The 13542-nt window shown below is 34.0% G+C and overlaps 1 protein-coding gene across 2 annotated transcripts in view; it reads left to right on the top strand.

Annotated features, from left to right (window-relative positions):
* Positions 1-753: 753 nt before the first annotated feature.
* The window catches only part of LOC148604842 (cyclic nucleotide-binding domain-containing protein 2-like), a 29057-nt gene continuing 16268 nt past the window's right edge, over positions 754-13542 (top strand). The window contains exons 1-5 of one of the 2 annotated variants that reach the window (XM_088550572.1): positions 754-969; positions 8040-8949; positions 9826-9899; positions 11258-11372; positions 11807-11881. In XM_088550572.1, the coding sequence (XP_088406698.1) occupies positions 8317-8949; positions 9826-9899; positions 11258-11372; positions 11807-11881 (897 nt within the window). In that variant the 5' untranslated portion in view covers positions 754-969; positions 8040-8316. Of the gene's footprint in view, positions 970-7960; positions 8950-9825; positions 9900-11257; positions 11373-11806; positions 11882-13542 lie in introns of those variants that run through there. The other variant, XM_088550571.1, reaches the window with a different exon arrangement.

Genomic DNA, 13542 nt, shown 5'->3' with positions numbered 1-13542 from the left:
TTGAAGGGGAAAATTGTCAGTATGAGCTTGCTCATACTTGTAACATTTCTAAATTTTAAACTTAATTTAATGAAAGATAGTTTTTTTTTGTATTTTGCAGCAAGGGATCCAGACACTGAAAAGGATGGGTGCCAGCCTGGGTTTTTCAGAATAAAGGGGGTGTGAGGACATTATTTATATATATTTTTTAATTTAACCCATGAAAATGACAAATCTTTCAATAAATTGAGGTGTGCCAACCCCCTGCTCCCCCTCCAGGCTCAGGCATATGTGTACAACGATTTGTCTTTATGAATGGGCCTATTAAAACAATTTATAACTTAACGATTCATTGTACTTCGTCCATAGGGACCCATATACCAGAGGTCATTTCTTATTAAGTTCAAATTCTTAAGTGATTACTACTGAAGAAATGTACATTAAGTTAATAGATCTGTATAAAAAAATATTGAGTTTTATTTGAGTAAGTGTTTCGACCTTTTACTGGTCAAACGTATATTCTTTAAAATTCAAAGCAAATTAAAGTGCATTTTAAATGGACACCGGCTTAAATAAAAGCCCTAATTAAATGTTGAATGGTACGAATGTCCTTCTCAAAACTGGAGAACGACGTCTTGTGACAAACATTGTTTAATTTCAGATTTTCGATTTAAAGTTACTTGACTATATTACTAGGTTGTGTATCCGACTATTTACTTAAGATCGTTTCTTTAAAGTTTAAAGTGTCACTTTCCTTATTTACTCACAATTTTCTTCTCAAATTTGAAGAAGTTTAAACAAAGAATGAAAACTTTGCTTCAAATGAAATCAAAAGTCCATCACACCGCCATTTGACATAGTATAGTCCAATAAGTAACAAAACTTATTATTTACGTGTAAAAGTAAACATGTATATTGTTGAAACGAGAACCATTTAATTTGGACGTAAATCTATGGAGATCTATTTTCATCAATAGTAATTGTAAACTGGTAAGTCTTTATGACAGTGTTATAAAAAATCCTCAAGGAATGTTGTTTTTTTTTCGTTAACGTAATAATCTTCCTCTGATCTGTAGACAGCTAAAATAGGAACATATAAATATACGAAATTGTCAATTAACTATAAAAGTTAAATGTTACTCACTGAACAGAGTAAAACTGTCTTCTGAGCATCGGGGCCTAGTTTCATAAAGAATTTCAAATTGAGATTTTCCTCGAATCATTCCTTAATTCAAATTTTGACCAACCAAATCAACTGAAATTGAAGATTTGAAAAAACTCAAGGATTTGAGGAAAATCTTAATTTGATATTTTTTATGAAACCCGGGCCTGGTCACTTTATATATTTGAGTAATTGTATCACGTAAACTGTCCTTGAGGATAAAACTGCCGTTTTGTACTAAGTTGTAAACTTAAAGCATTACTGTAGTTTTAAATGTACTGCGTGATGGAAACTAGTCGAGTCCCTGTTTTATTTTGGTCAGTATTCTACAGACCCAACACGTTTCAAGGTACATGTACATTTGTAGATACCTATTACATGTACATTCTTTTGCAAAAGAATGTGTTTGGCTTCTAAAAAAATACTGCAGAAATTATCTCTATTTCTACTTGAGACGTCGAGCTTGTGAAATCCTATGAACTATCGAACTATTGTTTTAATACACACGCTCGACTTGGTGAAAGTAACATTTACCAACGTGTCCATTACGGTAGTTACTATTGTATCGAAGAGAATTTCTGCTCGCTCCATTTCAATTTCAAATTTTCACTAAAACGCGAATCCATTTGAAACGAAATGAACTCATTCATTTGACGATTCGATGTGACTTTTTTATATTGTCTCAACTTCTAGTAGATCAACATTTATCCTCGTACAAAACCAACAGTTCAACAATCATGACTACTGAATCTATATTGTGTGTCCATCACCGACATTTTTGAAACATCAACATTTTTGTGACAGATAAATTCTAAAAGTCATAAATCTTATTTTTCAATGGACCTATGCTTCGAGTTTTGAAATATCTTGAGAGTAAAACAACTTCAAAATTGCAGCGTGTCCACTTTATGTAGGAGTGTTCGTTTAGTTTCTCGACTTCCTTCTTCAGTTTTGTGTACAGATCAAATATATAGATTCACCTTTTTATTAAACGAATGAATTGGGCAGCTATCTTTTATAAATTTCTGAATCGGAACTCCACTTATTTTTTATGTAAATTTCTAAATCCGCCCGGGTTATGAAATCTGAAAATTTTCCCACAACACTAAATTTCTATCTAATATTTTTCTCCAACAATAAAATGGTCATTCTATATTCACAGTAGTGTCTAGTTGTTTACTTTAGACAAACAGATATCCACGTGTAAGGACTACTGATTCAATGTTTACTTGACTATGATTTACACAAGGACTTTAAATTCTATTTGGATGTCGCCGATTTACAAAAAAATCGTACCTTTCAAACTTATTCCTATATACATGATAGTAAAGGGATCTTACAAATGTATCTATGCATGCTCAATTGTTTCACATGGTTTTAACCATAACGATTGAAGTGTATATCCCCATAATAATAATAATAGACAAAAAGTCGGTAAGTCGAATATGTAACCAGTCTTTTTTTTAAACTTTACAATTTTCAGAAAGTAACATTGATAGTAAAATACCAGTGAAACTTGTTTCTCAGTAAAAAATAGTAATGAACATTTTATTTCAGATTTTTTCAGCCAGTTTTTTCTTCTCTTACCCAACCTACTCTTTCGAGTGGTTCTTCAATAACTTATTGGACACTGGATGCATAATTTACACTAATCTGTCAGAAATATTGCAAAACATATGGAATAGCCATCCTCTATATGATTCTTAAATGAACCTGTACTTAAAGAGGTGGACCCAGAGTAAGGGACAGAACTCTTGATATCTGGGGTATGTTTGTATCATATTCAATTTCTCCAAAGCCTATCAATGTTTCATTTGAAACAGGGTGAAACAAGTCAAAGATAATTTGATGCTTACACGAAATTGATGAACAAACGTTCCAATGATTTGTAAGAGTTGTGTCCCTTCCCTTAGATCTACCTCCTTAAATACTCCAAATCTTGGCGGGCGTCGTATGGAATACCATTGTCCGTCTATCTGTACATGTTCATCGTATGTCTTACCCAAATACGTTGGAAGGAGATTATGTATTAGTTTTTGTTCAATGTTTATTATTTTTTTTTGGATGGAAGCTTCCATTTGATTCCGATTGTTGGTTTCTTTGGTAAGAAACTTTGATAACGACCGATAGGGGAAACGACTGATTTGGTGCAGCTCTATATTACCCATTGCTCATACAGTAGTTAAGTTGATTGCCCTAATAGAAAAAAATATGGTGAAACGTATAACATTGCACCAGTATATAACCTGAATAGGCTATCAGGTGTATTTGATTAGAATATGTAAACCTTATAAGTATCAAAACTCTTGAATTTTGCATTCGTACTTTTAATATAAAACTTAAGTTATTGGAAGGTTTAGTTCTAAATTTCAAAAAAGTCACACGAGCAACTTGACAGTACTCTATCAATGACAAGCAGTAAAGTCTATATTTAAAGTTGCGTTATTGACTGTAGAAGAGCCCATAACTTACTACCAAGAATACGTCTCGTTTCTATGTGAAAATAAGAAGACTTAAACGTATTATATTATGCTTGCCTATTCCATGCAGTCCATTGGTCGACTACGCAGTACTGCAGGCGTATTTCTGATATACCGACCATTTTGAATATATTATACGATCTGGTTAAAATCTTCTCTAAATTTCAAATATATCATGTAAATTAAATGCTTGATTTTTTGAGCAAACGGACGCAATAGTGGCATTGAACAGGAGAAAGATGTAGTAAATTCTAAAAGATAATTTCGAAAAGGCCATCCCCGGCTTCTTGTGCTATAAATATAGATCGAAGTGCGGAAATATTAGTGGTACGTAAAATAGCTTAGAAATTGGAACGTGCATGTTTTAGACACAAGCTCAATCTCATACAGATATAAATTTGGCACCACAGCAATCTGCCTCGGTGTGTGTGTTTTGTGTGTGTGTGTGCGATTCTGTCATGGTCTGTGTTTATCTCTCAACTACTCTAATTTTGATTTCTCCGAGAATTGTAGCTGTAAGGTTACATTCCCTTTTCACACAAATCAGGATGGGAAATGGGGTGGGTGGCGTTACATGTAATTGGGCACATTATTTTGATGTACTAAAATCTTTGATAAATCTCAATATTTCAATTCTGATGTAATTTTATTCATTTTTGATTTCTACCTTATAATTCATCTTCTGTACTGAAACGTCTTTTTATCATGCTAAACATAAATCCATGACAGAAAGGTTAAATTATGTACATGCATTTAATCGGAAAAGCTATTTTTTGAAATCCTTTAAACATTAAGATTCAAGTAAATTAATGACATAAATGTACTTCAATAGTACAAACAAAAGAAGTTTTGTGAAGTAAGAGAACAATTTAAATGGCAAATATACAAATACTCTTTCTACATTTCGCATTAAAAGCAGCATTTGGAGTGAAATATACAAACAGTAATGACCCTATTTGACCCCTATATACCATTGCCTCATATATCTCACGACAAAGGAGGTTTAATACTGTCGTATATATCCTGGTCTACAAACAAAGCACTTGTTTGCATCCCAGATACAAATTGATATTTGACAGTCTAGGACTTCTCATATCCAAGAACAAGTATTAGTAAAATTTACCTTCCGAAATTGGGAAAGTTCGGTTCTTTACAATTTGAATTGTTGTCATGCTCGTGCTCTGTGGGGAGCAGTTTAATAATGGGAAGACGGTGACAGCAGTGAAAAGGCACCAATCTGATCAAATTTCAACCCTCTTATAATCATCGTTGTAACGGAACCAACAACATTAGTATTGAATCACAGACATTTGTATGAAGTTATTTTAAAACTTTGCAAATGAGTGTCATACCCGTAGGCAGGGGGGTCTAGGGTAAACGACGAGTCCCCCCTTGGAAGCCCCATGCAAAAAGAAAATGACGGGAAATTTTCGTTCAAATACCCCCTTAAAATTTCTGGCTACGGGTACCGATGTGAACAACTAATTTTTGTTGTTGTTGCGAAGCTGCGAATGTTCACTAATAATGCTTAATATTACAATTCTGGTTGTTATGATTTAAATCTGTAATGTTGACAAATTATGGTTTCAATGGTATCTTTCTTTTTTACTGAGTAGTTTTTTGGCCGCGCTCTCTCGTTTCTTAAACAAAAGCCTATCCCGCTCATTTATAAATAATAATTAAGTTCTTAAAACTAATATGATTACAGCATTAAATGTATGATCTGGAAATACAGATATGGTGTGTCCAGATTCTTAAATGAAGTGGGTTACATATGAAGTAATACCTGCTTCTTGCAGTAAGAATATGTAATTATTTTATTTGCATTTTAACCGTTATCAACCACCATGCTTATCAAATGCATATTAGCAGTCGTAAATCTTTCAAACACCCACTTCGTAGTTTAGAGGGCAATATTCAGCACAAATATAGGAGTAGTAGTACACATTGTATTATCGGAATTCATGTTATTTATCTGGAAGAAAAGCAATAAATGAGACTGGGATTGTTTACAGTGAGATAATTCTCTGACAACGGAAGAGATGTGGGCTACTAACCTTAAGTATGTTGAACATTATATAGCTTTATATTGTGGACTATTAAACTTTCACCTTTAACTATACAGTGAAATAAATCTAAATTGTACTTGGATTTCCTAAAACTTTTCTAATATATAAAAAATCGGAATAGCCCAAGATCTGTCTAATATTTTACAGCATAAATAGACAGCAGTGGCGGATCCAGAGGGGGTGCAGGGGGTTAGCGCCCCATTTTTATCGGAATATTTGTCATTTTCATATGTAAAAGTGACAAAAATTGTACTAATTCCCTAGCACCCTTTTTGTCTGAGGAACCGACTGGCATCCTTCTTTTTCAAAGTGTCTGGATCCGCCCCGGTTTAGATGTCTAAATCTGCCCTTTGTTTTTGTGAAAAAAAAAACAAAAACAAAACAAAACAAAACAAAAACAAAAAAAAACAAAAACAAAAAAAAAAAAAAAAAAAAAAAAAAAAAGAAACGTTTCCACTGAACTGAATTATCAGTTCTAAATGTAAAGTGAAACATGTCTTAATCGAACCAGTTTTGGACTTAAAGTTTCATTCGTTCACGACAAGTGTTCACTTTAAACTTTAAACAGGTTCAAAACAAATTGAAACTAAGATGATCAGACGTGCATTGTTTACACAGGTTTCGTGTTTATCCAGGTTTCATTGTATGAGTAAAGAAGTTCAACAGTATTAACATTTATACGGATTTCGTGATCTTATTTTTATGCACCATTTAAAAGCATCAATAACCTTTATTCACAGGACGGTAACTAAGGTATCTGATCGTTTACTGCAGAAAATAAACGCTTTAGTTGTAATGTGATTTTTGCTGATCATTCACTTGGAAAAGAAAACTGAATAGGTAACTCCTACAAAGTTTTTATTTGAATTTTTACTTGCTGTTGAGAGAAATCATTGTTATTTTGTATTCTAATTTGTATCAGAAGGCACTGATTCATAAGGGACGAACTCGGCGTAAGTCCCTAAATTGAGAAAAATAATTCTGGTGCATTAAACTTTGATTTTGTAATAAATTTCATCCAAACATTTTCTTTCCCCTCTTCACCCACCCTTAATTCTATTCACGCCCCCAATCTGAAATCATGGATCGATTCGCCTGCATGGCCATCGTCTAATAGTGACGACTAAAACGAAATAACATGTTTTAGTTGTTTTAGTTTTTTCAGTCTCCTCTTCTTTAACAAACGATTCAAAGATTTTATAAGGGTAAGTATAGAACTGAATTTTTAGTTTTAGAAAAAGGGATAAAATCACATTAAAATAAATTAGTTTTCTATGGGTTTGAATTAACCAATTTTAAATTTCTATCCATGCATTAAGATTTAGTAATGTATCAAAATTAATGTAGTGAAAAATGGAAAAATAAAATATGAAATTTGAGACATTTTACTTTTTCGGCTTATTTAAAAAAAAAACATGGATGGTAAGAGAAAACTAACCCGCCACTCTAACGCTGTCAAACAGCTATATAATTTCGATTTTTATTTCTTTTAAAAATCGCAGAAAAATTAAAATTACTTTATGACTGGCATTTACCAAAATAAAGCTTATATTAAATCGCTACTTATATATGGGAGATAAAAGGCTTATCGGAAGTCAATTAAGTAAAAATTTGATAATGTCAGTTATTAAAAACATTTAATTTATATCGAAATCTTAACCGCTGATGAAAAGGAGCTTTTTCAATAAGTTTGTACCTTTACACAAAAGAGATAAACACCAAGCTCTCTGCAAGCAATTTAAATTCGCTGTCATTTCGACAAAAGTAACGTCAACTTAGAGAAGATAAAATGTTGGTATAATATCGTTGAGTTGCAGATCAGATTTAAGACTATCAGAAATCGATGCAGTAGTATTAGATACACGCCGGAAAAGCGTTACTCCAATCTAAAGCATCCCCGAGGTCTGATTTCGTGTTTTTTTTTATATCGATCGAAAATTAAAGTATTTGAAAACCTTGTTCATCAATAAACTTACAAAGCAAATAGGGAAGACCGATTTATAGATCAATTGACTTCCATTTATTTACTGCACTCGTCTTTTCACGGCGTGAATATGGAGATATTGTGTTTGATAGTATAATCTGAAGTAGCTTTTAAGGGGGTTGTACGAAGGCTTTATTTATGACATTCTTACTTAATTGCCGCATATAGCACCTTTTTATGATGCTTTACTTTCGGAAAACAAATTTTGATGATGGTTACCAATTGCTTTTAAAGAATTTGGTTTTCTAAATTTGAACATTTTCTACTTTAGTGTGACATGCGATTTGAAGGAAGTTTATTTGTTTTGTAATTAAGATAACGGTTTTTGCTGGATGAAATGGATTATTGCGATCGTTTATTTACAGATTTCTTTAACGAGACAGATTAAAGACACGAAAACTAATGAGAAACGAATGGGACTGGAAGAACTGCCATCGAATTCTGACGTTCAATACAAATTAAGAGACGTCAACTAAAGGTGTCGAGGCTTACGACGTGACAACGTCACTGACGTCTCTTAGGATAATTTGCGATTTTCGAACGATGGCGCTGTGAAAGTGAATTTAAAACTCAAGGACTGTTCAAATTGAGCCAATCTGTGTTTGTGTAATGGGAAGTGTTTTTCAGCGACAATTCTAAAGAATGGAAGGCTCAAAGAAAAGTTCAGATCCTCCCGAAACAGATTTGGACTATTATTCAAAACCTGAAAATTACGAAGGGAGTAATTTGACAAATATAAAACGTTTCAACTTTGCCAAAGCGAAGGAAGAAAAGGCGAAACTAGACTCCTTAAAGACAAAAAAGAAGAAAAAAGATGGTTTTGACATCTTCAAGCGTTATCGTCATATTCTAAAGGGATATTTAGACGCTGATATTGAACCCGATGATCCGGATACAAGTGAGGATGAGGAGGATACAACAGAAGAATCAAAATCAAAGAAATTGAAATTTCAAGAAAATGTTAAAACAAAAGAACTTATTGATACACAATCAAAAGACAAAATTGAGATTAAATCAAAGGAAGTTGTAACCGACAAATTAAGAGAAACGCCAATTAGTGCCTCAGAAAGTCCTGATGCTGAAACTGTCCCCAAAACACCGGAAACCTGTCCAGATTCTGGATACCGCACAGAAAAGGAGGACGAATCACCAACGTTTACTCCAGTGGACCTCGAAGGGGGATTAAAAATCGCTACTGACCGGGGTTCAAGTACCGTGCGAGGTTCAGTGTCTTCAAGAAGTCTCTTGGTGTCAAAAGAGATCAGAGCAAAAACCGTAAGTAAGCATGTATTATTTAAACCAACACACTGGCCCCCGGTTCCTTTGGCAATATGATGAGCATAAGTTTGGGTTACAAACCAGATTCAGTAGGCTGAACATATATGTTGGTATTAAGTGAGTTTACCATGTTGTAGAATTTGTTACCAGTGCATCACATTTACAATGTAGATATATGTTTTCTAAAATGTTACCAAGTGACCAATTCAATTAAAATAAATACAAAACAAAACGACCAGCTATTGTTTACCTTTACGAAATGATTGGCAAATAAATTGTTTTCTAGACCTAAGTAAAGCTTATGTTTGTACGTTCCTTAATTATGCTTTCACACATAAATCCTATATAAAATTAATATGATTCAAATCAAATTCCATTTGCTTTATATCAAAATTTCTTTTTGAAACGACTTCCGTCACGTCTATCATGGGTTTTTACTAAGCTTAATTTGATTTTCCTTAATATTTATAGTTTGAAAAAAAAAGATTCCAGATCACCCTAGTATGAATGCATTGTAAACAATGATTATGTTGGTGTGTCTGGCACAAGCATGTTAGGAAGTACAGAATTTCTAAAATAACACAAAGAAGTATTAAATGTCTAAAATATCTGAAATGTCTCAATATTACAAAACTAACCAATCACCAATCACCAGGATCCGCAGACTTGAAAACTTGTTTTTTTGGAAATGTAACCACAAAGTTTAGACAACATTTTTTTTTACAATAGAGAGTATGTAGTCATGAGTTAAACATACGAAATGTCGTCAAGTGCGCTTTGAATGCAATAAAAAAGAAAAGAAGCCAAACATAGACTTGCATGTTTGTGTCTGCATAATTGAGCATTAATTAATTATCATTATTTTATTGACAGGCCCGACATAGATGGAGGAAGTATACCAGATTTATTATCATGGTACAAAAGCTCACAATGGCTGCATCTCAAGGGTAAGTCGCAAGTGGCGTATCCTCGGAAAATTCAGGGGGATGGAACCCTTTTTGTTGTTAATTTCGTGTAAAAGTTTTGCGAAAGAGCAATATTAGACTGGAATCCCCTATTCGAAATCTCTTATTCGAAAGCTTATATATAAAGTATCTACACAACAAATGTCAAATGTGTTACTGGAAATTGTTATAGTCTTGCCAGCGATTCTGTCTGTATATCCGTCCGTAGATAATTTGTTTCCTTCCATCGGCAAAAGAACTGCTTTCAAACTTTATAGCCCTGTGCAGGTCCGGGTGTCAAAAGAATAGGCCTGCATCAGCGCTAAGCTTGTCGTAAAGGCGACTAAATAGTACTCAGAAACCTAGCCAGGGGCTAGGCGCTCTGCCTACAGAGCAACTGGGATGTGTGCCCCAGGTGGTGGAATGGGGTACCCCTGGCGTGTTACATGCTGGGGTTGTCAGGCTATAATACGGAAAACCTGACCGCAAACCATAGTGGTGTACCGTGTTGGGAAAAATGCCACGTTCCTCGCACGATAAAGAACCCTGCTGTGGTATTCGATAGGAGTCGGAACCTTTGCGCTCCGCCACAGGAGGCTAAATTGCCCGACCCTACCCATCCCTCCTTTTTTGTGGCTATCAAAATTAGTCAACCCTACTATCCTTGTGTCCATTAACACAAACAACAAACGAACAAACAAAAACACATTAATGAGGCAGTCGAAAAATATAGGTTGTATGTAGACTTGGTTCGGGTCGAAACATTAAGTCATAAAGCACCAGATATTCATCATTATATTGTACTATATAAACACGTTTTAGGAATACTTTTGTTTATAGCCATAAGCCAAGACTTGTAGACGATCTTTTCTGATACTAATTCGCTTTGCTTTTGTTTTGCATTTTTGTTTTTTGTTTTTGTTTCGATTTTGTTCGGCAACATTTATTTTTTACTGAAACCCGATATACAAATAGAAGTGACAAAAAAAATTACAAAAAACGAAAAAAAGTAAAAAAATAAACAAAACAAAAACAAAGCAAAACAAAAAAAAACAAAACAAAACAAAACAAAACAAAATGACAAAACGTACAACAGCAAAAACACAAAGATCAAACCAAAGCAAAACAAACCCTAATGATACACACGAACAGAGTAAACAGTCTATTTAATGCTACAATAATGACAAAAAAAATAATAAGAATAAAATGACTTTAAACAAACACAAACAAAAAAAACATATACATGTTTATATATTAAGAACATTTTTGAAAAGTCACAAAATATTTGATGAAAATAAACTTCCGATCGTACTGTGTAACTACAAGAAATAATTAATATTTGAAACCAATTTTGTTTACAGCACTGCCGATGGTGGCATGAAAACTTTCATGGATATTGGAAACGAAGCGGAAACCTCAGCGTTAAAGAACTCCGGTCTTTCATTCGATCCAAGTTATTTCAAAGCCAAAAAAGAGGTATCCTTTCAGTCCTAAAATTATACTTAGTATGTACTGTCATCTCCGATTGTGATTTTTTAACTTTATAATTTTAAGGTTGGATAAAATAATTCCTATGACGTATTTAATGATATCTTTATCTAATATTATTGCATTATACAATGTAAAAAGACGGTTGTGTAAAGAAAATCTCGGGTAATTAGCTTTTTCCGTGTTACATTTACAGCAAAGCTGGTAAACAAACTTGTGGCTAGTACAAAATGTATCTTTCGCTATATGCTTATGAAACTACTTGATATTCTCTGATGCCACGGAGACAGTATGTACCAACTTTAAAGATGTGAGCTAACAAGCATTTTACCATAAATCGCTGTCATACTATTGCAGGTAGCTTGCAGCTTCGTTCCTTATTTGAACAATTTACAGTAGGATTCGAATTTCTTTTATTTTAGATCAACATCAGCAATGAGGTGAAACATATCCTATGTCTTCCTTCCGAACAAAGAACCCAAGATCAAATACAAACGGTAAAATATATTAGTTCTTACAATGTATCCTTTCAATGGCACACAACACAAAATGATATCCGGTAATTTTGTTATCATTTCTTGATACATAATTGTGATTACGGATAAGATATAACATTCGAGTTCGTCTATGTAAATGTGTATAACTTCATTTTTTATTGTTTGCCCTGTGCGGGTCCGGTATCAAAAGAGTAGGCCCACAGCAGCGCTAAGCCTGTCGTAGAATACGAGTAAATGGTGTTCAGAACCCTGCTTGGGGACTAGGTCGCTCTACCCACAGTGCAACCAGGTTGTGTTCCTCAGGTGGTGGAATGGGGTACCTTGGTGTGTACATGCTGGGGTCGTCAGGCCATAATACGGAAAGCCTGACTGCAAACCATATTACTGCGGCGTGTTGGGAAAGATGCACATTAAAGAACCCTGCCTGTGGTATTCAATAGGAGTAGGAACCATTGCGCTCCGCCACGGTAGGCTAAATTGCCAGACTCTACCCATCTCTCCCTATTTCCAGCGGCAATCAAAATTTGTCGACGCTATTACCCTTGTGTCCCATCCCATTTTTCATTTCATCATCATTTTATGTTCATTTTATCATCCATTTATGTTCATCATCCGGATATAGCTGAAATACTGCTGCTTGGGTGATAAACTTCAACAATCAATCAATCATTTAGTGTTTGTTTTTTTATACAAATATAAACTACTATTCGTCAAAGGCAGTATTATCCCATCAGAACCGAAATGCATACATTCATTATAAATTTAGTATAAAAGGGGTGAATTTTCATTCTGTCGCCAACTATGCGTTTTTAGATGGTTACGTCCCTTGTTACAATCATCCCAGACAGCTATCAGTGGCCGTTCATGTCAAAATAGGGATATTTCTATCGGCTTACTTTTAACAAGTACCGGCTTACTTTTCAAAAGTATCGGCTTACTTGTTAAAAGTATCGGTATACTTTTCAAAAGTAAGCCGATAGAAATATCCCTATTTTGACATGAACGGCCACTGATAGACAGCATGCCTCCCGTAGGCCAACGTTGGCTGATGGTTGGATCGTTGGCTTTTAGTTCGCGTTGGCAATACAACGTTGGCCCAATGTAGAAGTCCGTATTTATAGAATATTTCTTCTTGATTTATTTTAAACCAAATGGTTTTTACTTGACAACCAAATGATTAAACACGACATTTTTAAATTTTAAATACTCTCATATTATAAAAAAGGCTCTACGTTGGCCCAACATTGGTCCAGTGTTGGCCCTACTATATTTGAACAACCATTTCATTTTATGCTTCTGAATTCTGCGTGAGAGTATTGTTAAATTTTGATTTTTAAATCAAAACCATGATTACATGATTTGCACTGTTCTACATTTGTCCAACCCAGAGCCAACAGTGAGCCAACACTGAACCAACGTCGAAACGACTTTGGTAACAAACATGTTTAAAAAGACTTAATATTATTCTTGATGCAAAAATGTATGTCAAGAAAGTAAAACTAGAAAGCAAATCCGGATGTAAAAAAGCAAATGTTGTTTTGCATCTAAACTGCGTTAATAAGTTGGGCCAACGTTGGCCCAACGTAGAAACACCAAAATATATATATATTTACTAATATGATTTTTCTTCTTTCAAAAAAAGTATTGTTGGCTCTTTTCTC

The sequence above is a fragment of the Perna viridis genome, chromosome 10 (assembly GCF_037379345.1).
Source record: "Perna viridis isolate PV_CMFRI_1.1 ecotype Kerala chromosome 10, ASM3737934v1, whole genome shotgun sequence".
NCBI classification, from domain to species: Eukaryota; Metazoa; Mollusca; class Bivalvia; order Mytilida; family Mytilidae; genus Perna; species Perna viridis.
Note: the sequence above shows the minus strand (reverse complement) of the source record. Positions and strands in the feature narration are given on the sequence as shown.